Source organism: Mustela lutreola, chromosome 9 (assembly GCF_030435805.1).
Source record: "Mustela lutreola isolate mMusLut2 chromosome 9, mMusLut2.pri, whole genome shotgun sequence".
Taxonomy (NCBI): domain Eukaryota; kingdom Metazoa; phylum Chordata; class Mammalia; order Carnivora; family Mustelidae; genus Mustela; species Mustela lutreola.
In genome coordinates this window covers 44,729,955-44,757,467 of record NC_081298.1, presented here as the reverse complement: position 1 = coordinate 44,757,467, position 27,513 = coordinate 44,729,955, and the positions used below count along the sequence as shown (strand labels likewise).

Sequence of the window (27,513 nt, the reverse complement as noted above, 5' to 3'; positions counted from 1 at the left end):
CACACCACATCACTTCCTTTGTACTCTTATCCGTTGAGACAGTCACAAGCCTGCCCAGATTCAAGGGGAGGAAATGTAGACCCCATCTCTTGGGATGTTATTTTCCCCCTTTAATCATCCCAGACCCAGGGAGCTCTTTTCATGGTAAGTGCTGTTCTAGACATTGGGGAGTGCCTCTCAGGTCTTACATGGGAAGAGACAAAGTGGTGTACACAACTCTCTTTTTGGCTCTTTGTTGCAAGCTCTCAGCTGCGGCTGCACCGTTCTCAATGTCCTGCTCTTATTTATCCCACCAAAGACGGAATTAGCTTCTGTGGAGATCATGTCCTATTGCTGACCCACATCACCTCAATAGAAGGAGCATCCCAATTCGCTCTCTTGCCTGGTGGGGTGTTCTTGCCCCACCTGCTGGCTTCTAGGGAGCATCACCCCTTTAAGAGGCCTTGTGAGTTAACACATTTTTTACTTTTCCTCTTGTTGAGAAGACCCAAAACCAGGCATGGGGAGGCATCTCTCTGTCTCTCTATGACTCTCCACATGCCATGGAGGGCAGCCCAGGACCTCGGTTGTAAGCTATCCCTGAGTTTTGTGCATGAGCACAGGCATGAGCCCACCAAAAAAACAACCTAATCAATAGGCAGGGTGGGGAGGGGAGTTAGAGGGTACTGAATAGGAGGTAGATCTTCATCTTCCAAAATGGAAAGGCCATAGATATTGTCAGGAGTTGAAAGATCAAGGATAAAACTTCCATAAACACATCATTTGGAGTTCTGAGGGGTAACCACTGAGGAACCAACAATAGAAATGCCTCCAAGTGGTTGCCCCTAGAGGGAGGGCTTGGAAGGCAGAGACCAGCCCACCTCACATGCAGTCCCATAGCCCAATTTAATCTTTTACTTTGTGCATGGATTTTCAGATTAAAAAATTAAATGATATGTATTGTATTTGGATATCAAAAATACTATGTAATATTTTAGAATGACTCATGTCATTTAAAGTTCTAATTAGAGTTAAAGTTTGTAATGATATTTTATAACAGGTTGTTTTCTTGCTTTGGATTTAAGCTTTATTTTCATCGTTAATTTTTTTTCCCCAAGTCACAAAACTGGGACAAAACCATGAGAGAGTTGAAGAGAAGGAAATAGGAAAATAAATCAGAACTCGAAGCCCTCCCCAGTGAATTCAGCAGCCTTTTTTGTATCACTCTATGTACCTTTAATTTTTATGTCCTTCTGGAAAAATTAAATTGGAACTCCCTTTATCACTTCTTCATTTCATTTTTCCCGTTGTAAAAAGGGCAAGAGCTTAACGTGCCACAGACTAAAGCTGCAGGGGCAGCTGGACACACATGGGCAGATGCCCGAGTCTCTGGACAGCTGGCCGGGTCTTCCACTCACATTTTCCAAAGTCCACAGTCCCAGGCAGCAGCTGGAACTCAGTGGGGTGGGGGTGGGGGATGGGGGGGGACAAGCTTACGGGGTGTATGGTGTTTTCCTCTGGTTTAATGTTTACAAAGAGGAATACTTAACTATCAGAATAAGGTTGTCCTCCAGTTTGTGTTTATCCTTTAACCAGAAAAAAAAAACCAAAACAAAAAACCTTTCCTACACTGTGAAAACTGGATTTCTTTAGCAGCAGCAGTAGTGGTGGTGGTAGTCCTGGAAGGAGGAGGAGGAGGGGAAAGAAAAGCAATCACTCAGAGGCGGAGCCATACTCAGAGGCGTGGCCCACTCAGGAGCAGGGCTGGCTTCACCTGGCCTGATAACAGCAGGATATCAGCCACTCCCCGGCTCCTGCTCAGAATCTGCCTTTTAACAAAATGGGGCTGTGTGGGTGTATTACAGTATGAGAAGTGCCACTCTAAGGTACAGAGGAGAGATTCTAGGTCAAGAAAATTCAAGTCCTGGTTCTTAGCCTTAGCTTAGAATCATCTGGGAGGTTTTTGTTGTTGTTGTTGTTGTTGTTTTTGTTTGTTTTTTGTTTTTGTTTTTGTTTGTTGTTATTGTTGTTATTGTTTTTAAATACTGATCACTGAGCTCCACCCCTGAATAATTAAAACAGAGCCTCTGGGGGCTGGGACCTAGGCATGGGTATATTTCAAGTGTCCCAGCTGATGTCAGTGTGCAGCCAAGGCTCAGAACATGAGGAACGTGATGCTGGGAGCTGCTCAGGAGCCTGTGCCCCCCACCACGTGTCTGCCACTTCCTAGCCGGGCTCTGTGAAGAAAACCTGCACACGCCTCCCCTTGTCAAATCCACGGGCATTCACAAAATGGCCTCACCCAGGACCTTTGATAAAGCACGGCAGTGCCTGGGCTGGGAGCGGATTGCTCCGTACTTGTGAGAAACAAACCCAGCACGGGAAGGCCCATCCAGGTTCCCAGGAGAAAAATGTAATTAAAAGACCCCATCTTGGAGTTAAAAAGTCAATCTCCTTTCATTAAAGAAATGCCCCTATTTTTGTGGACCACATGAACTGCTGATGTATGGTACAAAGTGAGAATATTAAAATTTGCTTCCCTAAGACATCGAACAGCTTCCGTTGTCTCCAGTAACGCGCGCCTCAAATGTGGTTCGAGAATTTAATCCAAATGGAAAGCATGGTCACTGGGTAATCAATCAGTCACATTTCCTAGTTTTATAACTGAGAGACAAAATAAAATAAGGGTTGACAGAAGGTGCGCATGTTTGAAATACTTTCGCATGAGCCCGTCACCACCGCCAAATGTTAGCCTCTTGAGGCATAAATTAATTCACCACAAACGCATGCCGGGTTGCGTCTGGATTCTGCTCTGGTGAGCAGGAAGTGTTAGACTTTTGGACAACAGCTTCAAGAATGACATATCTCCAACTTGCTGTGATTTTTTTTTTTTTTTTTACCCTTGAGCAGAATGTTTTTCTTGGAATGGATTTCTGGGAGGGGTTGCGGACGCAATCCTGGTCGCATGCACAGGCCATGTGGGCACTTTGATGGAGAGAATGGCAGCTGTCCCCGTGGGAAGGTTTGCTCCTAACCCCAAGGACACGTGTCGTGGTAAACCCCCAGAGATCTCCGTGTACGACCTCACCTGGTACTGCTGCCCAGTACAAAGGATGAGATGGTCGTAGAGCACAATTTCCTCATGGGAAAGCACCACGTGCTTGGCTGCTCGGTCTATGGCAGTCATCCTACCCACCACCACATTGACCCAGGAGCACAGTGACATCAACGCGTAATCTCTGTCCTGAAAACAGTGGCTGCGGAGAGAAAAGTGCCGTCGGTGACATTTGAGTAGCTGACAATGGACATGAATTAGACATCTGGTGAGCTGGTTCGAGTCCCCTAGTGGGCCAAGTCTGTGCCCCTGACGTGAGTTTCCCAGGACCCCCGCGAGACACCGGGAGATTTTTCGTTCTGAGACATGTAGTCACAGATTGACATCTTCCCATTAGAGCTAAATTGCTCCACCTGGTATAGGCCAATCTATAACAGAGAGGGTGTGTGTGTGTGTGTGTGTGTGTGTGCGTACGCACAGGCATCTGTGTCTCTGTGAAATCATTAATATATACTCTTTCTTCTGCTTCTATTTTGTGGTGGGTGTAAACTTCCTTTAGCTGTTGAAACGTCATGTTGACCACAGACTCGGAATGAGGATGAAGAAAGTGACATTGCTGAGGATTCCCAAAGGCAGTGGTCAAGGTCTTGAATATTGAGAACCCTTCATATTTGCTTTTTTTTTTTTTTTTTTTTTTGAGAAATGACTCATTCTCAGAATTAGTGTATGGATTCATGCCCCCCAAAACTACACATTTTATTTATAGAAGATGTCAATTAGGGAATTATGTTTGCAACAAGTACAGTCCCTGGAGACTTTTGGGATTCACTCTGTAGGGCAAAGGCAATTTTTGGAGAACTGATACTTCTGCTATCAGTGGGTCCAGAGTGGGTAGGTTTTCTTCCCTGGGTTCCATCTGAGTTTGAGCATTCTACTCTAACATGAGAAAAGTGGGGTTTTGATAGCTTTGGGTTTATTTAAAGAGTTTTATGAGGGTGGTTCCAGAATTTCCTGAAAGTTCTGACCTCATGAGCATGAACTTTTATTGTTCCTATTCTGAAGATCCAGAGTATAGGGTGTTTCATTTACTTTTTTAAATAAATTTATTTCTTTTAGACAGCAGGTAAGAGGGGGAAAGGGTAGAGGGAGAGGGAATCTCAAGCAGACTTTGAGTTGAGCATGGAGTCCAACACGGGGCTTGATCTCATGACACTGAGATCATGACTTGACTCAGATGCTTAACTGACTGAGCCACTCAGGCACCCCAACGTGTTTCATTTAAATCTAGGCTTTGCTATGCCATGGCCTATGTCCCTGATTTGGCACCAATGAGACCAGACCCTGGGGATTCTGCATGCCTTTTCAATACTTAAGTTTCTTGCCCTCTCGACATGAGGTAACTGCCCTCCTCACATGCCTTGACCATCATACGGGATGAACATGAGAACATAAAAGATGCTGTTTGGTCAAGTGGGATGCGTATGTGAAGGGTAGTATTCTAAATAATATTAATGATGCATAATCCTGTTTACTTTCCTTGGAGGCACACAGGATTGTGAAGTGGTAATGGGGGAACATTTTTTCTTTTTGATCCACACATGAATCTGCTCTCACCACACAAAAAGAATTCTCGTAATGGATGCACATTAGACCCCGTTATAAGGGCCTGTGAAAGAGAAGGGGGCTCCGGGCTTTGTATCTTTCCATGAGACAACACTTAAAAACAAGAAAATTTCTTTTTAATAAGAAAAAAAATCAGGGACTGGCCTGTCACCAGAATATAATAGATAGTGGGATGAAATTCTCTTTTAAAAAAACCTTTAGGTAACTCAAAGGAAAACAGGAAACTTCACCGATTTCACACATTTGTGAGAGACTCACAAAAGACTGTCCTTATTGCTACACCATCTCTTCATAATAGGAATGGTACTGTCAGTCATCCAAGATGAGGAAAAATTAAATATAGTTACTGCACAGGGATTAGTCTTATGAGGGTTTGCTCAAAGATAAAAGTTCTCAGGGGAAATTTGGGGAAGGTTAAGAGAGTGTTATTTTTAAGGACAGCAGGACAGTGATAATTTCAGAATGCATATTTCAGAGTTAAAATCTGAAGGTCTGTCCAGGGGGAACTGGCACCAGGAACACTGTTTTATTTTGTATTTTTTAGGAAACTTCAGAAGAATCGAAGAATGTGGGGTGCTTACTTTTACTGTCTGTTACTACACTGAATGACATTTGCCAGTTTAAAGTATTACTGTGTAGGCAACTACTGTCCATTCTGGGTCTTCGTTAATTTACTCAGCAGGTAGGTGAAATTAGACGTTGGAGGCTGTTGGTGATAGTTTTCCAGAATTACTTCCTAAGCAAAGTTAAGGATCATTAGGATTCTAACATGGTAGGGACTGTCTCATGGGTTGGTGACAAGATAGATACCTACACTAGAGTTCTCTGGAAGAGAGAGAAAGAACCAAAGAAGGAACATCAATAAAACTTCATGTTTCTCAAGTGAGCTTGACCCTGACTCAACACTAATGTCAAAATTTGTCTTCTTAGAACATTCTGGAAACAGGAGAAGAAAGCATAATTGGAGGATGGGGAAATTTTTGGAAGGGGACATATGTACACAGTGGCCAGCTTGCCCCCAAAATCAGTGGTCAGAAGACTTAGGCCAAAGCTACAGGTGCAAAATTAGAAGCCCACTCTAGGGGAGCAATTATAAGCAGGGTAGAAATATGCACTTCATGAAATCAGAGCCCTTCAGAACTGGAAAGAACCTTAGAGGTTTTCCTAAAGGATTTATTGTGACACTCTAAAGAAGGAACATCACAATTAACATTCGTTATTCAGGGCTGATTGTCCAATTAGTGGATTTCTCTGCTTCCTGTTTCTCCTCTCCTCCCACTGCCTTTCTTTCTGCTATATCCCAGCATGTCATTAGCATCTCTACAAGACACTGGACTGGGGTAGGTAGGGGGGATGGGGAGACAAAAAACAGGTTCAAAAATTAATAACAACAATTATCAAAACACTGGTTAGGGTGAAGTTCAACATTTGTATTTAGAATGAGGACTTTAAATTATTAAATTTATGGATGTCAAGGCATTAGTTATTTTTAAACTCCGTGACCAGAGATAATTTCCCTTATTGAGGTAGGAGGATCATTTGAAAGGCAACATCCTGTTTACTTTTCAATTTGTGGTTTCTAAGAATTATGATAACATGCAATCTCCCACCCAGAGGCATCTGGCTGTTATTTAGTCCGTGTCTATAACCTGATTGAGAGAACTTTTGCAGGTACTTTTGGATGTAACTTTCATCTGTTTGACATTATTTATGGAGCACCTGCCATGTGCCAAGTAGTCCCAGATGTTGGGAACACACTGTGAACAAGACAAAAAAATCCCTGCCCTTATAGAGTTTACATTAGAGGTTAAAGATTCAGAATATAAAGAATAAGTGTGATTTTAAAAGGCAAATTATCAAATATTTAGAAAAACTTCTGCAGCAAGAAAAGAACAAAGCAGAGAAAGGAGGACTGGAGTGTGGAAAAGTTGACATTTAAGCCAAGAATCCCAGGGGAGACCTGCCTGCTGTGGTTTAGGAACATCAAGGAGGCTATGGTGGCTAGAATGGCAAGAACAAGGGTAACAATGGCAAAAGACGAAGTCAAAGAAGTAAGCAGACAGGGTTGGAACATTCTAGAAATTTCTGTGAGGACAGAAATGTTCTGTAGCTGCACTGTCTGATACGGCAGCTACAAGCCACGTGGAGCTGTCTGAACACTTGAAATATGGCTAATGTAATTGAGGAGCTGAATTTTTAATCTCATTTAATCTTACTGAGGTTAAATTTAAATAGCCCTGTGTGGCTAGTAGGCACCATATTGGACAGTGCCGTTCTAGGCCATTGATAGTTGACACAATCTGATTCATGTTTGTGTGGCATTGCTCTGGCTATCGTGTTGAGAAAGTGGAGAGGCAATGACAGAAGTGGGGCCACCAGGTGACTCCCCACCTAGTCACAGGCAGATCCCATGCGAAATCAAACCAGCAGAAAGCCATTTGCTAACTGTTCTCTCCTGTAGCATACCCAACATTGGCACTGACAAAAACCTTCATCAAGCTGACTGAAATGTTCCTCATGAGACGTTAATCAACAAGACCAACATTTCCTGGGAATTGTGTCATTTGGAAGACAGGCAATGAGAGAAGGAGATGCACACGGGTTGATCCTCTGCCCTTTGTCAGAACTTGCTGTTATAGTAATTTTAACAACAACAAAAAACTCCAGCAAGGTTGACTTTTCATACACTTTTCACTGTCAAAAACTCCGAAGCTCAGAGACATGAAATCCCCTTAATAATAGGGACATCCACCTGAATCCGCATTTATCTGGCTCAAAACCCATATCTTTTTTACTACCCTGATGATGTCCTTCAAGAAAAATAAAAGTTCACCATCTGATAGAAGTGTTAGGTCAAAGGGAGCCTGGTTCTGCTGGCAAGGAAGCTGCCGTTTTTCTCACTGTTTGAAGATCCCTTCATCCTGGGTTCTAAAATGAACACCCCAAGAGTGAACAATTTCCTTCCTCCTCATTGGAAAAATTGGGACATTGTTTCTAGAGGCAGGGAGCCTAGTAATTCTTGTACCCATGCTTTGCAACAGGAAATTAAAATTAATGCAAGCTGTGTGATAACGAAATGGCATTTTCTAGAACAGATGTTGACAAATAGTGATTCTACTAGGATACAAACAATGAAGCTCGCTATAGAAGGTCATAGCATGATCAGCCCCTCGTGACAAAAGGTCAGGGGGTTGGGGTAGAGGGTGCCCCATCTTTGTCTCCCAACTTTGAACTTTTGGGGAGTCGCCTAGTCTGATGCAAATACCAAGCTTTCCTGTGCTGTAGGTCACTCAAAAGCCAAGTGCAAGAGGTAGCTGTGTCAACAGGCTCCATCCCAGCTGTTTAGAGGGTAGACATCTTCCCACAAATACAAAATGGCAGCCCAACTCTCTATTCCCTCATTAACAGATTTGTACTTGTATGTTCTAAGTGAGTTTGAACTCCAAGAGAAAAGCCTGCTACTCTTCCCTTTCCAGTCTGAAATCTACTACAGTTGACCCTTGAACAACATGGTTTGAAATGCATGGGTCCACTTACACATGAATTTTTTTTTTTCCTCCAGAAATATAGTACAGGACTGTAAATGTATTTTCTCTTTCTTGTCACTTTCTTAACAACACTTTCTTTTCTCTAGCTTACTTTAAGAATACAATATACATTACACGTAACATACAAAATACGTGTGAATTGACTGCCTACATTATCGGTAAGGCTTCTGGTCAACACTAGGATATTACTAGTTAAAATTTTAGGGGAGTCAGGGGTGCCTGGGTGGCTCGGTGGTTTAAGCCTCTGCATTCGGCTCTGTTCATAGTCTCAGGGTCCTGGGATTGAGCCCTGCATCGGACTCTCTGCTTGGTGGGAAGCCTGCTTCCCCCTCTCTCTCTCTGCTTGCTTCTCTGCCTACTTGTGATCTCTCTCTGTGTCAAATAAATAAATAAAATCTTTAAATATATATATATATATATATTTTAGGGGAGTCAAAGGTTTTATGCAGATTTGGGACTGCATGGGGGTCAGTGCCCCTTGTTGTTCAAGGGTCAACTCTGTTTAGCATAAAGTACACACAAATGAGGACATTTAGGCATCAGAATGAAAAAGCAAATGAAATTCTTACTCGCTTGCTAAAAATTTCCTTTGTTCAGTGCCCAGAAGCCTTTTTCCAGGGAGTCCATGGGTTGAAATCAGGGTGAGATTACTAAACTTCAGGTGGGAGCTAAGGAGAGAGAAGAGAACACGTAAAAAAGGAGGTAAAGCTTGACTTGGTGAATTATTATAATTCCATTTAACTTTATTTCATGTGTCATCCAATTGTTGCATTTTCTTTTCAGCAACTCTTTTGCACAAACCTTCCAACAGAGCTGACCATTTCCACGAAAGAAGGAAGATGGCCCTGAAGCAGCTAACTGCAGAAACTTCCAGAAGCTACAATACTGTTGTGCCCAGCACCGTTTCATTTTTTAAAAATTTGCTTCTCAGAGTAAAGCAAAATAAAGCCCAACATTGGGAGGAGGGAGGAAAACGGAGTATGAATTAATGCAGAGTTCAAATTGCAGACTACTTCCAAGAAGTTGCTTGGGATCACAGCCACTATGGCTAACATAATCTGAGTGCTTACCCTCAAGAGCTTGGTGTGTCCCTCATTTGGTCCTCGAAGCAGCAATACCATAAGGTCAGTAAAAATATCCCTATTTATTATGTGGAATTGTGGCAAAGTGATGTGCTCAAGACTAAACAACAGGGAAGTCTCTAGGCAGGGCATGAACCCAGGCTCTCTGGCTCCAGCATCTTCTCACCTACCCTCGGTCTCCACTGCCCCATAGACATCAAAACTGTTGACAAGGATCCAAAGACCATCTAATTCCCATTGGTCAACATTAACTTTATTATTTTCAGATATATATACATATGGCAACCTTGCATTTACTACAAAAGCTATATATATATTTTTTCAGATCTGTCATATATATATATATGTATATATATATATATATATATATATATATATAATCTCAATTACTCAAATCAGATACCAAAGTATCACCTAGCAGAAAATTCTAGGTTGCTTTTAGAAGTGAAACTGCTTTATACTTGCCTCAGACTTTCTAGGGCCGGAGACACATTCATGGACATTACCACAGAGATTAATCTTCAAGACAGTTTGTGCCAGGACAGGGGAAAGTGGTTATTATGTGCATTTCATACAGAGGAAAATCAAGGTTGGCAATACTAGGTAATTTTTTCATGGTCCTGAAGCTCACGGGCAGCAGGTCCAGAGATGAGAGCCATGTCTCCTCCGACCTCCGGCAGTGCCCTCTGCACTCCCCCGGCTGTCCTCTGACCAGCCTTGTGAGCATTATTAGGTACGCGGCACATAAGCAGAGGCCACTAAGGGACTGACGTGCTCAAGAGTCACTCTATGATTCCCCTTACATATTAAAATATTCATGCTGCAAATTCGCCCTCCAGCTAAAGTCAGCAAAATTTTATGGGCGAGTTGATCTTTTCCTAGGATGGTGAAAAAGATATTTCTCTCTAAAATCTCTTCCGAGTTCACACCTCCCCTTAAAAAAACCAAATGCCAAAAAAGAATCCTTCACCAGGTTCGAGGGGAATACCTGTCCTCCTTTCCCAGGAGGAAACTGGAAATTTTCCAAACATGGAAATGCTATCAATTTACTGACAATCTGTTAAGTACCACTAAAAACAGGAGACTTTTGGTAATGGCACAGGCCAGCAATGTAATAAACTCAATAGCACCTGACATTTAGAAATAGCTAAATATTATGAAAGGTTGTGCTCTAAGTCTCTAAGGAGGCATGTCATTTAAGAATGAATATTCTTATTTGATACAAAGAAAACCAAGCACGTCTTATCCTCTAATAATAAGAATAAAATTTTTGAATATGTTCAAATAACATAAAGGTCGCAATTAACCCCAGCTACTTAGGGCTGCCAGTCTGCAAATGCACACTGATGACAGGTCTTTAATCTAGTTCCATTTAACAGAAAATGCAAATAATAATACATGTTTGTACCTCGTGAAGCTAAAATTTATTTTGGCTTTGGTGCCTATGTGATGGAAATGTGGTTTATGTTGTACTAATAATACAGTTACATACAGGCCATTTTTATAGCTCTATGTGAAGAGGCGGTTTAGTAATTATACAGCTATAGTTTTTACCACAAAAACAATCCCTTTGGCACTGAATAATTTGAACGATCTAACAACATGGATCAAATGACTTCTAAACTGCCAAATTGTCACACTGTAATATCCTGAATTATGCAATTGTGCAATTAAAGACTTCTCCAGAAGATTTTGAGTGGGGGGCATTGTCTGGATTTTTATCTATAAGGGCACCTGCCTCCCACTCCTTTCCTTTCACCTTAGCCAAATACCTTCTGTGTTCTGCACTGTGGCCGCTCGGGTCCTTTATCTAGTCTTCAAGGTCACTACTTTAGCCTTTCTTGCTCTTCCTCTGATCCCCTTTCCTCATTCACCCACCTCATAAATAAAACAGAGACCAGCCACCAGGCCCCCTCTACTCCGTTTCCCTTCTTGTTACTTCCAGCAACATCGACAAGAATATTCTTCCATTCCCGTTAATTCAGAAGACAGGTTCTCACCAATAACCCTGTCTCCTCTTCGTGTTCCTCCCCTATCTCTCCCTGCTTCTATACCAGCACATTTGTCTTACTACTGTACTTGATAAACCTGGAAGTAACCAGTTCGTGCTGACAAGGAGGAGTCATGCAGTCAACAGGGGCCATATCCCTGTTGACTACTTCTCCAAGATGTCTTCCATTATCAAGGTCCCCTAAGGCCCAGAGTGGTTCCTGGAGCTCCAGACATCACATCTCATATCCACATTATAGCAGAAGGGAAAGAGGCACGAGTGGAAAGGGCTGCCCATTAAGAAGAGACTAAAAGTCTCACATGACATTTTTGCTTACATTGCTGGAACTCAATGACACAGCCACATGTGGCAGAAAGGGAACCTGTAAAATGTGGTTTTTCAAAAACCACATTGCCCAAGGTTCTGTTATCAAGAACAAAGTGCAGAATACATACTGGAAGGCAACTAGAAATATCTACTCATGTCGACTCATGAAGGAAGGGTAGGTGGGCATGTGGGAAGATCCCTCTATCAATCAGGGTCCAGGCAGGTAATAGGTGGCTAACTCCAAAGGGTTCAAATGAATAGAGGCAGAGGTGTCTGTAGAGCTCCGGGAACTGAAAGAGGACAGGGAGTCATCCAGGGTAGGATGCTATTACTGATGTGAATGGAGGAAATAGGAACAGCCAGAGCCATGACAGAGACCCTGGCCATAAGTTGCAGCCATAGAACATGCTGTCTGGGACAACATTATCTTAAGGTTCTCTTCTATGATTGCTTTTCTACCAGCTCCTCTTTGGCCCATCTATCCCTGCTCACAAGCTTCCAGTCTTCATGCCTGCTTCCTGGGCCGTGCTACCTACCACCACGACTTCCTGTTACATATTTACATTATAGCTTCCTTCTGAGCTTGAAACCCAATTTCCAAAGTCCTAATGGGGCTGCTCCACAGGCATCTCAAATTCAGTATGTGCCCAAACACAAGTCTTTGGAGCCCCATTCCTTTGCTACTTTATCTCCATCAAAGGCATGACCAACTAACAATCTCTCGAGTTAGGGGATTAGAGAGCCAACTTCAGATTCCTCTCTTTCTCACTTCCCACAGCTGGTTGCTATGTCCAGTCACTTTTACCTGGTCCATATGTCTGGAATGTGCCTCACCCAACATTCCCGGGACACATTGCCTTAGCTCACCCTCTTGCCTAGAGAAATGGTCCCAGGAGAGTTTTTCTGGCGCGAGTCTCTCTCCTGCCCATCTTCTGCACAGACACTGGAAACCTCTTTCTAAATTAAATCAAATCTCAATCATTCCTGGTTTTAAGTTTCCATGTTGGCTCACCACTTTGATGGCAGTAGAGCAGAGTGGCTAAGACCATGGGCTCAAGAGTCAGATTGCCTCAGTTGGCCCCAGGCACCAGTACTTTCTAGCTTTTTGACCTTGGGAAAATGGAAACTTATTTAACCTATCTGCTGCTCAGTTTCCTAGTCTGTAAAATGGGAATAAAAGAACCTAATGCTTTGTAGGGGTGCTGCAAGGATTAGATGATAGTATCGGTAAAAATGTTTAGAATATTGTCTGCTGCATAGAACATTTGCAATAAATAACAATTTTAAATAAAGTAAGTTAATACATTAAGTCCAAATGCCTGAGCATGGTATGTAAGGCCCTTCTATCAGGGGTAACCTAAATTCATTAACCTTCTTGTTATTTAATGAAAGTTCCTTGCCCCTTTCATGCCTTTATATGAATGTGTCCACATTTTTCCTCCAACGCTGTCTTTTTTTTAAGATTATATTTATTTATTTGATAGAGAGAGAAAGAAAGAGATCATAAGTAGGCAGAGAGGCAGGCAGAGAGAGGGGGGAAGCAGGCTCCCTGCTGAGCAGAGAGCCCGATGTGAGGCTCGAGCACAGGAACCTGAGACCATGACCTGAGCCGAAAGCGTAGGCTTAACCCAGTGAGCCACCCAGGTGCCCCTCCAACCCTGTATTTTTTTAATTTAATTTTTAATCTGGTTCAGAAACACCCCAATATTTAATTTCTTAAATTGATAACTATCTAAAAATTTGGGTCTGAGGCTCCTGGGTTGCTCAGTCACTTAAGCATCTGCCTTCAGCTCAGGTCATGATCCCAGCGCCCTGGGATCGAGCCCCATATCGGGCTCTCCCACTCAGAGGAAAGCCTGCTTCTCCTTCTCCCTCTGCCTGCCGCTCCCCCTGCTGTGTTCTCTCTCTCTCTCTCTCTCTCTCTGTCAAATAAATAAATAATGAAGTCATTTTTAAAAATAAAAAAAAGAGAAAAATATTGGTCCAAAAAAAATTGGTCCAAAAGAATAAAGTTTATAACGTACAATTTTAGTAGATTTTAGCTTTTCTGAGGATTAAATGTGGAGATCAAATGTTTAAGATTTTTAATTTGATGACCTATGAATATTTTAAAAGTTCCTACAAACAGAACAGTGAGTCACGGAGCACATCTTGGATTTGGACACACAGTAGACAAAATGGCAGGAAGAACAGGACCACAGAAAAGGCATGGTCCTCAGATCTAATGGCGTTGGCTTTGTGTACATAAACAATTTCTAACATCACTGTGAGCCCTCTGCTCCAAAATCAAAGGTCACGGTGCCGTGGAAAAAAAAAAAAAAAAAAGTTCAAGTTAAGTGCTCAAGTCAATGAAACATTAAACAAGTGCACCTGCATTTTCACAGCAGATAATTCCAGTGGGGATTTTATGTTGCTGTGGATACAAGGGGAGGAACAGCTCAAAGATACTTGTAAAGCAGGGAGGGATTAGAGTATCCAGGGAAATAAGTAAAAGGTATTGCGTTTCATTCCATGCTTCAGGAGGACAGCTACAAAATTAGGTCTAAACATCCTTATCCTTCAAATAAAGAGGGTCACATTGCCAATTTATTGTGAATACGATGAAAGAAACATAAAACTTTTCTTGTTGCTTACCCTTTTGGGTAACAGAAACCTGTCAGCCTGCCAAGTGAATGCTTATTATTTTTGTTTTTAATTTTTTCCTGTTTTTTTTTTTTTTTTTTTTTTTTGGCATAGTAAGGGCAACCAAAGCCAGTGATTTAATTAACTGCTTTCATTAATGCTTCTATTTGAATAAATAGATAATATATAAGAAAATAATTATCCTACATCAATTTAAATGTTACCATTTAATTTACTGAAATCTCTGCTTTCTGAATTGTTCACAAGAATGACAAAAATGTTTGCCAAAACAGTAAATCCTAGCTCTAGACAGGTATTTGACCTAACTGTTTATTTAAAGAGTCAAAGAATAACTCAGATCTGATTCGGTCTTAATGATACTCACGCAATGTCACAAAATTCATGGGGAGATGATATAGATGGAAATTAAAAGTTGGGAGTTATGTGAACTTCCAACACCAAAAGAAAAATATAGGGCAAAGCAAGTCAAAATATTTATGGTACTTTTATTAAGACAATCTACCTATTCTTCCCCTGAATTTTTTTTTTTTTTTTTTTTTTTTTTTTTTTTTTTTTTTACTTTCTTCAGCAATATTGTCTTGTTTAGATCACAAAAGAGATTTTTTTGGACAATGTCTTTGGCTCCTTCATGTTTGTTGTGTTAGTAAAAACAGCATAGCCTCTGCATCCATGCCCATGCTGCTGTTAGTAATGGTGCACTTGCACCTCCGGGTGGAGGGGGGAGACCAAAGAAAGAGAAACCCAAAGAGGGTGGGGTTAAGGATTCTGAGCACTTCTAAAAGTGGGTGGAGTATTCATGGGGTGAGGAAGAAGTTCAAAGCTCTCTCCCTAACCTGTTTTCTCTTTTCTCTTGGGTGCCATCTTGCATGGTTCTCCTATTTATGGAAGTCCCCTGTAGGAGCCAGCATGGTGCCTGGAGAAAAGGACCAAGGAGAAAGTCTCTTAAATCTGCCTGAGTCCAGGCTTGTGTCCTGGGACAATGGATCTAGAATCAACACTGAACCCAACAACAAGGTCTGGGTGCCTGTCTAGAGCAACATAGGTGCTCTGTGAATTCTCCAGGGACCCGTCAGGGGAGAGGGATGGTGCCAAGGTAAGAAACTGGAGGGAAGGTGTGGGATTCAGGATCTCAGATGAATAGTTTGTGCATCTCAGCATAGAAGTAAAACACAAATCCTTACTGAAAAAATGAAAACGAATGTAATGTTTGAAATGGTCACTGAACGAAGAAGAATAAAATTTGGAAATTCTAGCAAAACAAACTAAGATGAAATTGAATTTTGCTTTATAATGTATGGGGAACGATCATATGTGTGTGTGTGTGTGTGTGTGTGTGTGTGTGTGTGTATGAAGTAAAAATGTTATGCATTTATACTTTGAACATGTTTTTATATACATGGAGCATGTACAAGATGTAATAACAAGACAGCAGTTATAAAAGACCATCTGAAAAGCCTCTGCACACAAGAGATGGCAAATTAGAAGACACCAATCAGTCAGGTCCCTAAGACTGAAATAAAGCATTGTGGGGATTCCACAGTGAGGGAGATCACTTCTGGAGGTGTGGGGGGTGGGGATGAAGATGAGTTTTATATTTGGGGCAAATGCTGGTGAATACAAAGTTTTATTAACACAATACAGGCAGGTTTCCTCATGCTTGGCAGATAGCTCTTGTTGGACCTTTATTCTTATTGGTGACAGTTTAAGCATGAAGTATATGAAATGCTTTCTGCTAGGTTCAATTTAGTGCGTAAATACAATGATATGGGGTAATGCCTTTAGCTATGTCATGTTTAATGATAAGTTAATAAATATGCCTGGTAAGCCCTGAAGTAATGATATGACCTAGAAGTTCCATGATTTTTTGAGAATTAGAAAATGTGGTTTGAAAAACAAGCTTGTAAAAACAGGTTAATTACAATGAGCAGTTACAGGGGGAAATGGGTTTCCTTACAGATAAGACCAACAATTTTGAGGAAATGTCTACATAACTGGTTACAATACCAAGGGTGCATGTCAGAGTTAACATGGGGAGTCTTAAAGATACATTTCCCTAGACTCACCTTAGCCTGGGAATTATAGCCACAGGAACAGGGGCCCAGGAAACTTTAAAACTACTACCCCCACCCCGACAAGTAGCTCTGATGTACAGAGTTGTTGAGTCTGGAATTTTCACAATCTGTTGCTTATAGAAAAAGTTACTCAACATTAACCTCACGTCTAGGAAGCCGATCTCAACATTTTTCTCCAGCACAAGGATATGCAAGTCTTTAGCCCAAGTGCCTTACTATGATGATATATTGGGAAGATTCTGGTTATCCCTTTGAAAGAAATTCTCTTTGGAGAACTCAAGTTAGAGATCAACATGGTCTCCAGAGGCCAGGTGCCCAGTAGCGGGCCTTGCCTGGTTTGGGTCTTATACAGTGGCTCCAAGTGGTCCAATTCTCCAGAGAGGAAGGGTACCTGACAGCCCTACAGAAGGACCATTCCTGGGTTCCCAGGCCTCTCCTCCAAATTTCCACCCAATATCAAATGGTGTAAGGGAAGTGACATTTTGATATATCCTTATTCCTTCGAAGTGCTTGTAGCCACTTTTATTTGCTTATATCAGATCAACAGAATTCAGTTGGTGGGCACTATGGGAAAGCAAGAAAGTGACTAGTAGATTCAGAGCTGAGGCTGGTCGGGGAGATGTGACTAGGAGCATATGGTATCGTCAGTCTTTTGGGGAGTGAGGCTGCATATGAGAAAGGTGGGGACAGTAGGATGGAGATGGATAATATTGACCAGCGCCAATGATATCCAAGTAGTGGAGGACTTGTTTAAACAGAGATCTCTGGGTCCCATTCTCCAAGTTTCCAATATAGTAGGTCTGGGATGAGACCTGAGAATTTGTATTTCTTTTCTTTTTTTTTTTTTTTGCATATTCTTTTTTTTTTTTAAGATTTTATTTATTAATTTGACAGAGAGAAATCACAAGTAGATGGAGAGGCAGCCAGAGAGAGAGAGAGATAGGGAAGCAGGCTCCCCGCCGAGCAGAGAGCCCGATGCGGGACTCGATCCCAGGACCCTGAGATCATGACCTGAGCCGAAGGCTGCGGCTTAACCCACTGAGCCACCCAGGTGCCCCGAGAATTTGTATTTCTAACAAGTTCCCAAAAGATGTCCATGTTGGTGGTCCATTTTGAGAACCACTGTTCTAGGCAGAGAAAAATGAGAGGCTCCCAGGGGTTTTGGGTGATTAAGAAAAGTGGAGAGAGTTTAAGATAAGTTTTATTTTATTTTTTTTAAAGATTTTACTTATTCATTAGAGAGAGAGAGAGAAATCAGGGGGAGAGGCAGAGGGCAAGGTAGAAGAAGAGGGAGAAGCGGACTCCCCACTGAGCTGGGAGTCTGATGTGGGGCCTGGGATCTCAGGATGTGGGATCATAACCTGAGCCAAAGGCAGATGCCCAACTTTCTGAGTCACCCAGGTGCCCCAGTTTTAATGAAGGAAATATATGATCCCATTAAGTATTTGAGACACCTGAGTAAAGATTGAAATTTTTGTCTTGGCCTTGCTTTTTTTTTAAGGGAACTCCTGGATTTGGGGTTGGGAGTGTACTCAGAGCCCCCTAAGACTTACATGATCAACTTGAGGTCAGTGGCAGAATAGAGGACCCAAAATATGTCCAGATTAAGGTTTGCAAAACATCCAAGTATCACAAAAGGGCCTAAGCAACTTCCAATTGCAGCCCATAAAGAGTGACGGTCAGTGGGAGCCAGAGATGTGGCCCCTACATCCCTGAATCTGGGTAGAGAGCTAAAAGGGCAGGGAGCAACTCCAGTTTTCTTCATAGTCAAGCAGCTTTGCAAAATGGAAACACCCCAGAGTGTTGGTCAGCTTGCTTGGTACTCCTGATGTTAAACCAGAGACCATGGCCATTTTAACTGAACTTCAAGAGAAGGTCTTTGCCAGACCAGAACTTTTGGAAGGAACAGACACATAGGGTGGCAGGAAATACCCATGATTCATCCCTAATCCTTGGGGAAGAAAGCATCTTCCATATTAAGGCTCTACCTCCCCAGTCTCTTCCCTCATAGGAGAGACAATGCAAAGCAACCACAAGGGAACTAGATATGCAGATTTAATTAGTGGGGCAGTGTTGGTCTAATAAATTTTGAGTGCTTTTCCAGATGCTTAGCATGCATCACCTGATTTAACCCTTGTGCCAGGGAAGAGGGTTATGCAAAGAGGGGCCACTCTCGGTTGTGTCCCTTCAAGGGCCCCAGTATGGAATTATGTCTCAGTTGCACACAACGACCAACTGACCAATGCTTTCTGGGGGTGTTGTTAACCTTCCTCCCTTTCCCACCCCACCACCCTGCAGTCTCAGGTAGTTTCCTGGAATCACCCCCAAATAAACTGCCTGCACCCAAATTCTTTGTTTTCAGCTTTTGAAGGAATGCAACCCAAGACAGGCACTGACATCATCATTTGAAAATGATGGAAATGATCTGATAGTAGAGGGTGGGGAGTGGGAGAGTCTATTACTCAGTCTTCACATGTGGTTTGTACTTTCTGTGACCATGAAGAATGAATGCCCTACTTAACCCCAAAGAATCACAGAAAACACACACACACGCACACAAATTGACAATAAGCTTATCCCCGCAAAGCCCTCCTATTGCTCAGAGTCTCGCTTTTCTTTTGTTCCGGGAGTCTCTAAAGTGGGCAGTAGTAGATACGAAAAGTTATCCTGAAATGAGCAGGAATGGACAATTTCAGTAAATGAAGACTTTTCTCACTGAACATTAATTACATTTAAATCTTGGAATCTGATTAGGAGACTCAACTGTGATTAGCAACACTAGGGAGTGTGGGTCATCTTTTTCTGGGGGAAGAAGGTCTTTCTCTGAGCTCCACCCAGAGCTGGCCCTTCTCTTCCCTCCCCCACCCGACCCCAGCCACCAGACTGGGGCCTCGGTGTGGGCCCCCTGACAGGTTCCACTGTGATGTCAACAGAACAAGAGGCAAGAAGCGACCTGCTCCCTGTTGATCTCTGCCTGCTCCCTGGGCAAAGCGGAGGGCAGCAGCTCACACCCGTGCTGTATTTGCCTGGGTCTCTAAAGGACAATCTGGGAGAGGCCGTGTCCGCCCGTTCAGGGCGGGGGGAGAGGCCGTGTCATCCATTCAGGGCGCGGGGAGAGGCCGTGTCATCCATTCAGGGCGGGGGGAGAGGCCGTGTCATCCGTTCAGGGCGGGGGGAGACTGACAGGACAGAATAATGACAACCACCAACCTGGTCACGGGGGTTTAGCTCTGAGATCAGCAAGTAAGCACTAACTATTTAATTAGTCACCTAATTAGTGACAGGTTACACTGAAGGTTTCAGATGTCCTTAGACGAATGGGGAGATAAAAAGTCTAATTAAGCTGCCAGCGTTGGGCGGGCGGCTGCCAGAGCCCACAGCTGTGCCGGATGTGTGGCCCGCTACCAGGAGGAAAGTTCATCTGGTCCCCACTGAGGCTTCACAAATATGCCCTCCACGGTCCCAGCTTCCCTTAGTCACTGCAGCCCACCCAACCAGATGACGGACGTGGGTTTAGGCAGAAAGGCAGAGATGTCCCCCCTCGATGAGAATATTCGGTTGTCTTTGTTGAGAAAACTCTTCCGTGTGGTGAAAGTGGAAGAGAAGGTGAGCCTGGGGCCTTCGCAGCCACCAGCTGTTCTGAGACTGGAGAGTGGGTTTCTCTAGGCACACAAAGGGTCGTCGGGACACCACCCTGGGCTGCTTTCAGTCACTGGCATCCCAGGATGCCACCGCAGGCTCCTCGAGAGATTCTTTACCTCAGAATTTAATTAGGAAGGATTTTAAAATAATGGATTAAAAGGGACTGCTCCATAATTAGGAGTAAATAATATGATGCTCAGAAGCATAGAGACACACGAGCTGAAACAGAATAAACCCGTAACTGCTTCAGCTCAGTGAGCTGATGCCCAAGAGATGGCGAAGGAGCTGTTTGTTCTGTGTAATTCTTGGCTGGGGGCGGGGATTGGGGTGGGAACCACTTTCTACCAGGGACACTGCCTGGGCCTGAGGTTCTGCATTGTTCGTGAGCTCCCGGATGACTGTGAGGATATTGCTGCCGCTCCACAGACCTCACCGTGAGGAAAAACGATGCAAAATGTTGAGTTTATAGACCTGGCTCCTGTCTTTTATTTTATTTTATTTTATTTTTTTTTAGGGAGAGAGAGCACGTGTGAGCAGGGGAGGGGCAGAGGAAGGAGGAGAGAGACAAGCATAAGCATGACACGTCTCGATCTCACGACCCTGAGCTCATGATCTGAACTGAAATCAAGAGTCAGACACTTCTCCGATGAAGCCACCCAGGCGCCCCATCTGCTCCTTTTTGGGGGGGCATACCATTTCCCTATTTGTCTTTAAAAAATGATTTTGGACGTGGTGAATAATCTTTTTAATGTACTGTTGAATCCTATTGGCTAGTATTTTGTTGAGTATTTTCGCATCTGTGTTCATCAAGGATATCGGTCTATAGCTCTCTTTTTTGGTGGGATCCTTGTCTGGTTTTGGGATCAAGGTGATGCTGGCCTCATAAAATGAGTTTGGAAGTTTTCCTTCCATTTCTATTTTTTGGAACAGTTTCAGGAGAATAGGAATTAGTTCTTCTTTAAATGTTTGGTAGAATTCCCCCGGGAAGCCGTCTGGCCCTGGGCTTTTGTTTGTTTGGAGATTTTTAATGACTGTTTCAATCTCCTTACTGGTTATGGGTCTGTTCAGGCTTTCTATTTCTTCATGGTTCAGTTGTGGTAGTTTATATGTTTCTAGGAATGCATCCATTTCTTCCAGATTGTCAAATTTATTGCCGTAGAGTTGCTCATAGTATGTTCTTATAGATTATTCACCACGACCAAGTGGGATTTATTCCAGGGCTGCAAGGTTGGTTCAACATCCGCAAATCAGTCAATGTGATACAACACATCAATAAAAGAAAGAACAAGAACCATATGATACTCTCAATAGATGCTGAAAAAGCATTTGACAAAGTACAACATCCCTTCCTGATCAAAACTCTTCAAAGTGTAGGGATAGAGGGCACATACCTCAATATCATCAAAGCCATCTATGAAAAACCCACTGCAAATATCATTCTCAATGGAGAAAAACTGAAAGCTTTTCCGCTAAGGTCAGGAACACGGCAGGGATGTCCATTATCACCACTGCTATTCAACATCGTACTAGAGGTCCTAGCTTCAGCAATCAGACAACAAAAGGAAATTAAAGGCATCCAAATCGGCAAAGAAGAAGTCAAATTATCACTCTTCGCAGATGATATGATACTATATGTGGAAAACCCAAAAGACTCCACTCCAAAACTGCTAGAACTTATACAGGAATTCAGTAAAGTGTCAGGATATAAAATCAATGCACAGAAATCAGTTGCATTTCTCTACACCAACAGCAAGACAGAAGAAAGAGATATTAAGGAGTCAATCCCATTTACAATTGCATCCAAAACCATAAGATACCTAGGAATAAACCTAACCAAAGAGACACAGAATCTATACTCAGAAAACTATAAAGTACTCATGAAAGAAATTGAGGAAGACACAAAGAAATGGAAAAATGTTCCATGCTCCTGGATTGGAAGAATAAATATTGTGAAAATGTCTATGCTACCTAAAGCAATTTACACATTTAATGCAATTCCTATCAAAGTACCATCCATCTTTTTCAAAGAAATGGAACAAATAATGCTAAAATTTATATGGAACCAGAAAAGACCTCGAATAGCCAAAGGGATATTGAAAAAGAAAGCCAACGTTGGTGGCATCACAATTCCGGACTTCAAGCTCTATTACAAAGCTGTCATCATCAAGACAGCATGGTACTGGCACAAAAACAGACACATAGATCAATGGAACAGAATAGAGAGCCCAGAAATAGACCCTCAACTCTATGGTCAACTAATCTTCGACAAAACAGGAAAGAATGTCCAATGGAAAAAAGACAGCCTTTTCAATAAATGGTGCTGGGAAAATTGGACAGCCACATGCAGAAAAATGAAATTGGACCATTTCCTTACACCACACACAAAAATAGACTCAAAATGGATGAAGGACCTCAATGTACGAAAGGAATCCATCAAAATCCTTGAGGAGAACACGGGCAGCAACCTCTTCGACCTCTGCCGCAGCAACAACGCAAAAGGCAAGGGAAGCAAGGGAAAAAATGAACTACTGGGATTTCATCAAGATCAAAAGCTTTTGCACAGCAAAGGAAACAGTTAACAAAATCAAAAGACAACTGACAGAATGGGAGAAGATATTTGCAAACGACATATCAGATAAAGGACTAGTGTCCAGAATCTATAAAGAACTTAGCAAACTCAACACCCAAAGAACAAATAATCCAATCAAGAAATGGGCAGAAGACATGAACAGACATTTCTGCAAAGAAGACATCCAGATGGCGAACAGACACATGAAAAAGTGCTCCATATCACTCGGCATCAGGGAAATACAAATCAAAACCACAATGAGATATCACCTCACACCAGTCAGAATGGCTAAAATCAACAAGTCAGGAAATGACAGATGCTGGCGAGGATGCGGAGAAAGGGGAACCCTCCTACACTGTTGGTGGGAATGCAAGCTGGTGCAGCCACTCTGGAAAACAGCATGGAGGTTCCTCAAAATGTTGAAAATAGAACTGCCCTATGACCCAGCAATTGCACTATTGGGTATTTACCCTAAAGATACAAATGTAGTGATCCAAAGGGACACATGCACCCGAATGTTTATAGCAGCAATGTCCACAATAGTCAAACTATGGAAAGAACCTAGATGTCCACCAACAGATGAATGGATCAAGAAGATGTGGTATATATACACAATGGAATACTATGCAGCCATCAAAAGAAATGAAATCTTGCCATTTGCAACAACGTGGATGGAACTAGAGCATATCATGCTTAGCAAAATAAGTCAAGCAGAGAAAGACAACTATCATATGATCTCCCTGATATGAGGAAGTGGTGATGCAACATGGAGGCTTAAGTGGGTAGAAGAATAAATGAAACAAGATGGGATTGGGAGGGAGACAAACCATAAGTGACTCTTAATCTCACAAAACAAACTGAGGGTTGCCGGGGGGAGGGGGTTGGGGAGAAGGGGGTGGGATTATGGACATTGGGGAGGGTATGTGATTTGGTGAGTGCTGTGAAGTGTGTAAACCTGGTGATTCACAGACCTGGGGATAAAAATATATGTTTATAAAAAAATATATGTTTATAAAAAATAAAAAATTAAAAAAAAAATTAAAAAAAAATGATTTTGGAGTACTTCAGTGGAAAGCCTGAAGTAGTCAAAGCATGACATTTGGGGAGTTCGGCAGAGCTGCACTGGGTCCGTGAAGCGATTGGTAAAAATAGGACTTCCTAAAGTTTTGTGGGAAAGGGCCTCCTGCTTTCTGAAAAGAGCTTTCAGACTTCGTTGCGAAGCTCTTCTTTGGGAAACACCGTTTCCTTGACAAGATGATAGACACTCACCTCCATATCTGGGCTGTTGATCCAAGAAGAGGAAGTTCCCTTCAGGTCCCAGATGCAAGTGGTGGAGTTCCTAGGGGACAACACCTTTGGGCTGGCAGCACCATGGGGGGGGGTCCCTGCCATGACCCTCTCAGCACGGGTGGGCAGCAGAGGGGGACTAACAGCTAACACCAAGTTCTTTCTGCTCTTTCACATGACTGGAGTTTTAGACAAGTCTTTTTACTAACAGTACCAAAAGGGCAATGTCTATGAAATACTTAACTGTCCAAACCAAGAACTTTCAGTCCCAAAGAGCCAGGACAACCAAATGAATACCACCTATCAGTTATGAGAAACATAACTTAAAAACAGTTCAGGTCCATGATGTAAATGTCTTGGAATGCTAAAGAACCCAGATGATTCACAATAAAATATCTTAAGAGCTGCCTTGCCCCCCTCGAATTCATTGCTGTCTACACTACAGGATAAGTGAGGGTTTCCTCCTCATCAGCCCCTACCCGAAGAAGGCTCCGTTGGCCCTGACTCCATGCTTGCTGTTGGTCCCCTGCTCAGCTCCTGGTGATCACCATGGGAGCCCATGCCCTGGCAGGGAAGGTGATGGGGACAGGCCAGAAGACACCTGTGGCCAGAGCCCATACTGGTCATAGGGTGGGGTGTGGAGCCTAAACACAACTTCCTCCTGGGCTCTTCTCAGACACAGCACTTTCTTGGACACAGCACTCTCAGAAGACAAGGCAGATGGCCCCTGGGGGTGGGGTGCTACAAATGACCTGAGCCTCACCCTGACCTTGAATTACCCTATACCCCCAGTTAGGAGCCGTAGGGGGGTAGATGGAGAGTGCAGGAAGCTCTGAGAGCAGGACTGCCATTCTTCAGCCCAGCACTGGAGGACTGAACAGGACTGGGAGGACAGGGACACACCAATGGATGCTGGTATGTGTCCCTAGGAAAACACCTGTCACCCATATCACTGGGAACCGAGGGGCCTAGGAGGCCTTGCCCTAGCAAGGACAAGGAGATGCAGGTGACTCATAGGCCTGACAATCAAAGACAAGAAGGTGTGTCTGTGCAGATGTAACTGGATGGGTAACAGCTAAGGACTGGCTAGAACGTTGCACTAAAACAAATAAACAAACAAACCGAACCATTACCCTCACAATTCCCCCCTCCCTCAGAGCTGCGTCCTACTGGATTAATTGATGACTTAGAGCAAGTCCTTTCAGCTGCCCCAGCAGAGCCTCAGCACTTCAGGAAAGAAGGACGTCACAAGGGAAGAGATGTTACGTAGCGACTGCTTTTGGTGTCCTTTGAAGGAGACAAATGCTTCGTAATTTTTTGGCATGTACATGATGTGAGGACAAAGAGTTGTCTGTTTTGTCACCAGATGACAGAATTACCAAATTTTCTGGAAAAAGAGGTTGATGTACTGGGCCTCACGTGGGCTTTCCGGGAACCACAGTGTCCCAGCTGAGTCTAGTAGTGCAGTGCAGAAACATCAGGAGGACGACTTTTCTAAATCTTGCCTCCAAAACGTGAGTTTAATCCTCACTGGGGGGTCAATGTTTGGTGATCATTTCCATTTTATTTCAGGTCAAATCATTTATAACATCTAGTTCAAATAGCAGTTAAGCTGGTAAAGTAAAATATGCAGTAGGTTACTATGGTGATTGCTAATTTAAAATAATTAGGGAAATAATGAGAAAACTATTTCCTCTGTGAAGGATTCAAGATCCGTAAACTGATACCAGTCTATTTTTAGCATCTGTAATCTGTGTAATGATGACAGAGAACTAGGAGTACTTTAAAATGCTTTAAAAAGGTCTGTCTGATTGAGGAATTTAATCAACCAAGTACTTATATCCAAATTTCTACTTGTCATTATTAAATTTAAGTTGATTCCACAAAAAGAAAATTATATGTATATTTCTTCAGGTAATCATTTAAAATAAGATGTAATGAATAAGTATGTAGGTGAACGAAGACTTCAGACCTGTTTTTGCTAACCGCTTGACTACTATAATTTCACAGTCCACACAGATAATTTATCATTCAGAAATGGTCACATGTGACTTGCTGTTTGGAGTCTTAAAGAAGAGAAGAGACCCCTCAGCACGAGGCAAGCCCTCAAACTGTAGTGTGATTTACATGTGAAAACGAATATTTCCAGATGCTTCTCAGTATTTCTTTCTTGCAATGAAAGATTGCTATAGACTGACTATGATATTTAAAGCATGTGAGCTCTCTTGCTGATTTCAATAATGACATGTGACTTATTTCTGATTAACTAGGGGTATGTTCCAGATAATTGAACAAATAGGCTGGGAAGTGGAAAAAAAAAAATCTTTATCTGGTTAATGTGATATCAAATGAGCAGAGTAACCCTGCAAGGTTAGCTCATCTCCTTATCAACCAGGGGCAAACACCTGTTAGGGGTCATTTCCTCCCTCCCTTTCCTTGACTGACCCCTTCCAAGGCCTCACGCTTGGGCTACTACCTTTGATGGCTTCTGGAGGAGTTGGGGGAAGCAGGCTATTGTTTCTCACCTTTTTCTTATCTCTTAGCATCTATAGTTTTAAATAGGAACTAAAATTTCTCATGTGATCCTGAGCAAAAGATTTAGAAAAAACCGGACTCATTTGATTCAGGAGTCTGTGGTTCTCCAAAGTTAGGGTGTTTTAAGACATCCGTGAGACTTTAAAGAAAAAAATAAATGAGGAGGGGTGCCTGGTTGGCTCAGTCGTTAAGTGTCTGCCTTTGGCTCAGGTCATGATCCCAGGGTCCTGGGATCGAGCTCCCTGCTCAGCGGGAAGCCTGCTTCTCCCTCTCCCACTCCCCCTGCTTGTGTTCCCCCTCTCACAGTGTCTCTGTCAAATAAATAAATAAATAAAATATTTTAAAAAATAAATAAAATAAATGAGGAAACCAAGTCTGAGAGAAATGAGGCAAGTCATCTAGAGTCCTGCATCAGGTGGTGATGATGCCAGACCATGACCTAAGTGCTGGGACAACAACCGAGGGCTCTACCTGTCAGGGAGGGGCTGAAATTCAGTGAGCAGATGGAGAGCTACTCAGGGGAAGCTGAGAGCCCTTGGGAATCCCCTATCAGGAAAATGGGCTCTGAAAGGAAACCCGTTTAGAGCTGTGAGTGTAATAAAGCAGCACTGGAGAGACACATGGGCCTCAGTCTTCCCTGTGGGGTTTTTCTCTGTTCCTTGGCACCCAAAATGCAGGGGCTAGAAGAAAGGTCCCAACCCATCTTCCATTACTGAAAGCCTCTTTGTTATATGCAGTATCAAAATTGATTTCCAAACCTTCCTGATTGTATGGAGCACCTGCTAAAATACAGAGTCCGAGAGCCATCCCGAGAAGTTTTGGATTCTGTAGGTATGGTGCTCGGGCTGGGAATCTACCCTTTGACAAATGTTGTAGGTGATTTTTATGATTCAGCCAATAAGGGAAACACTAGTATAGATTGGGGTTGGCAAACTTTGGAAAGGGTCAGAGTGTACATATTTTAGGCACTGCTGGCTAAACAGCCTCTCAAATCTGCCACTGTATCAAGAAAACAGAGACAACATAGAAATGACTATGACTGTGCTCCAATAAAACTTTATTTACAAACACAGGTAAAGCCACATTTGACCCAGGGCTTATAGTTTGCCAACCTTAGGTCTAGAATATTTCACTGATTCATTAATCCACCTAGACAGGGTG

At 42.7% G+C, this 27,513-nt stretch overlaps 1 protein-coding gene across 5 annotated transcripts in view; it reads right to left on the bottom strand.

The window, feature by feature from the left end:
- The window catches only part of CFAP61 (cilia and flagella associated protein 61), a 296,197-nt gene that overhangs the window by 103,283 nt on the left and 165,401 nt on the right, over nucleotides 1-27,513 (bottom strand). For all 5 annotated transcript variants that reach the window (XM_059134156.1, XM_059134153.1, XM_059134154.1 and 2 more), the window contains 2 exons: nucleotides 8,775-8,873; nucleotides 3,068-3,236 (listed from right to left, as the gene is read on the bottom strand). In XM_059134156.1, the coding sequence (XP_058990139.1) occupies nucleotides 3,068-3,236; nucleotides 8,775-8,873 (268 nt within the window). The remainder of the gene's footprint in view (nucleotides 1-3,067; nucleotides 3,237-8,774; nucleotides 8,874-27,513) is intronic.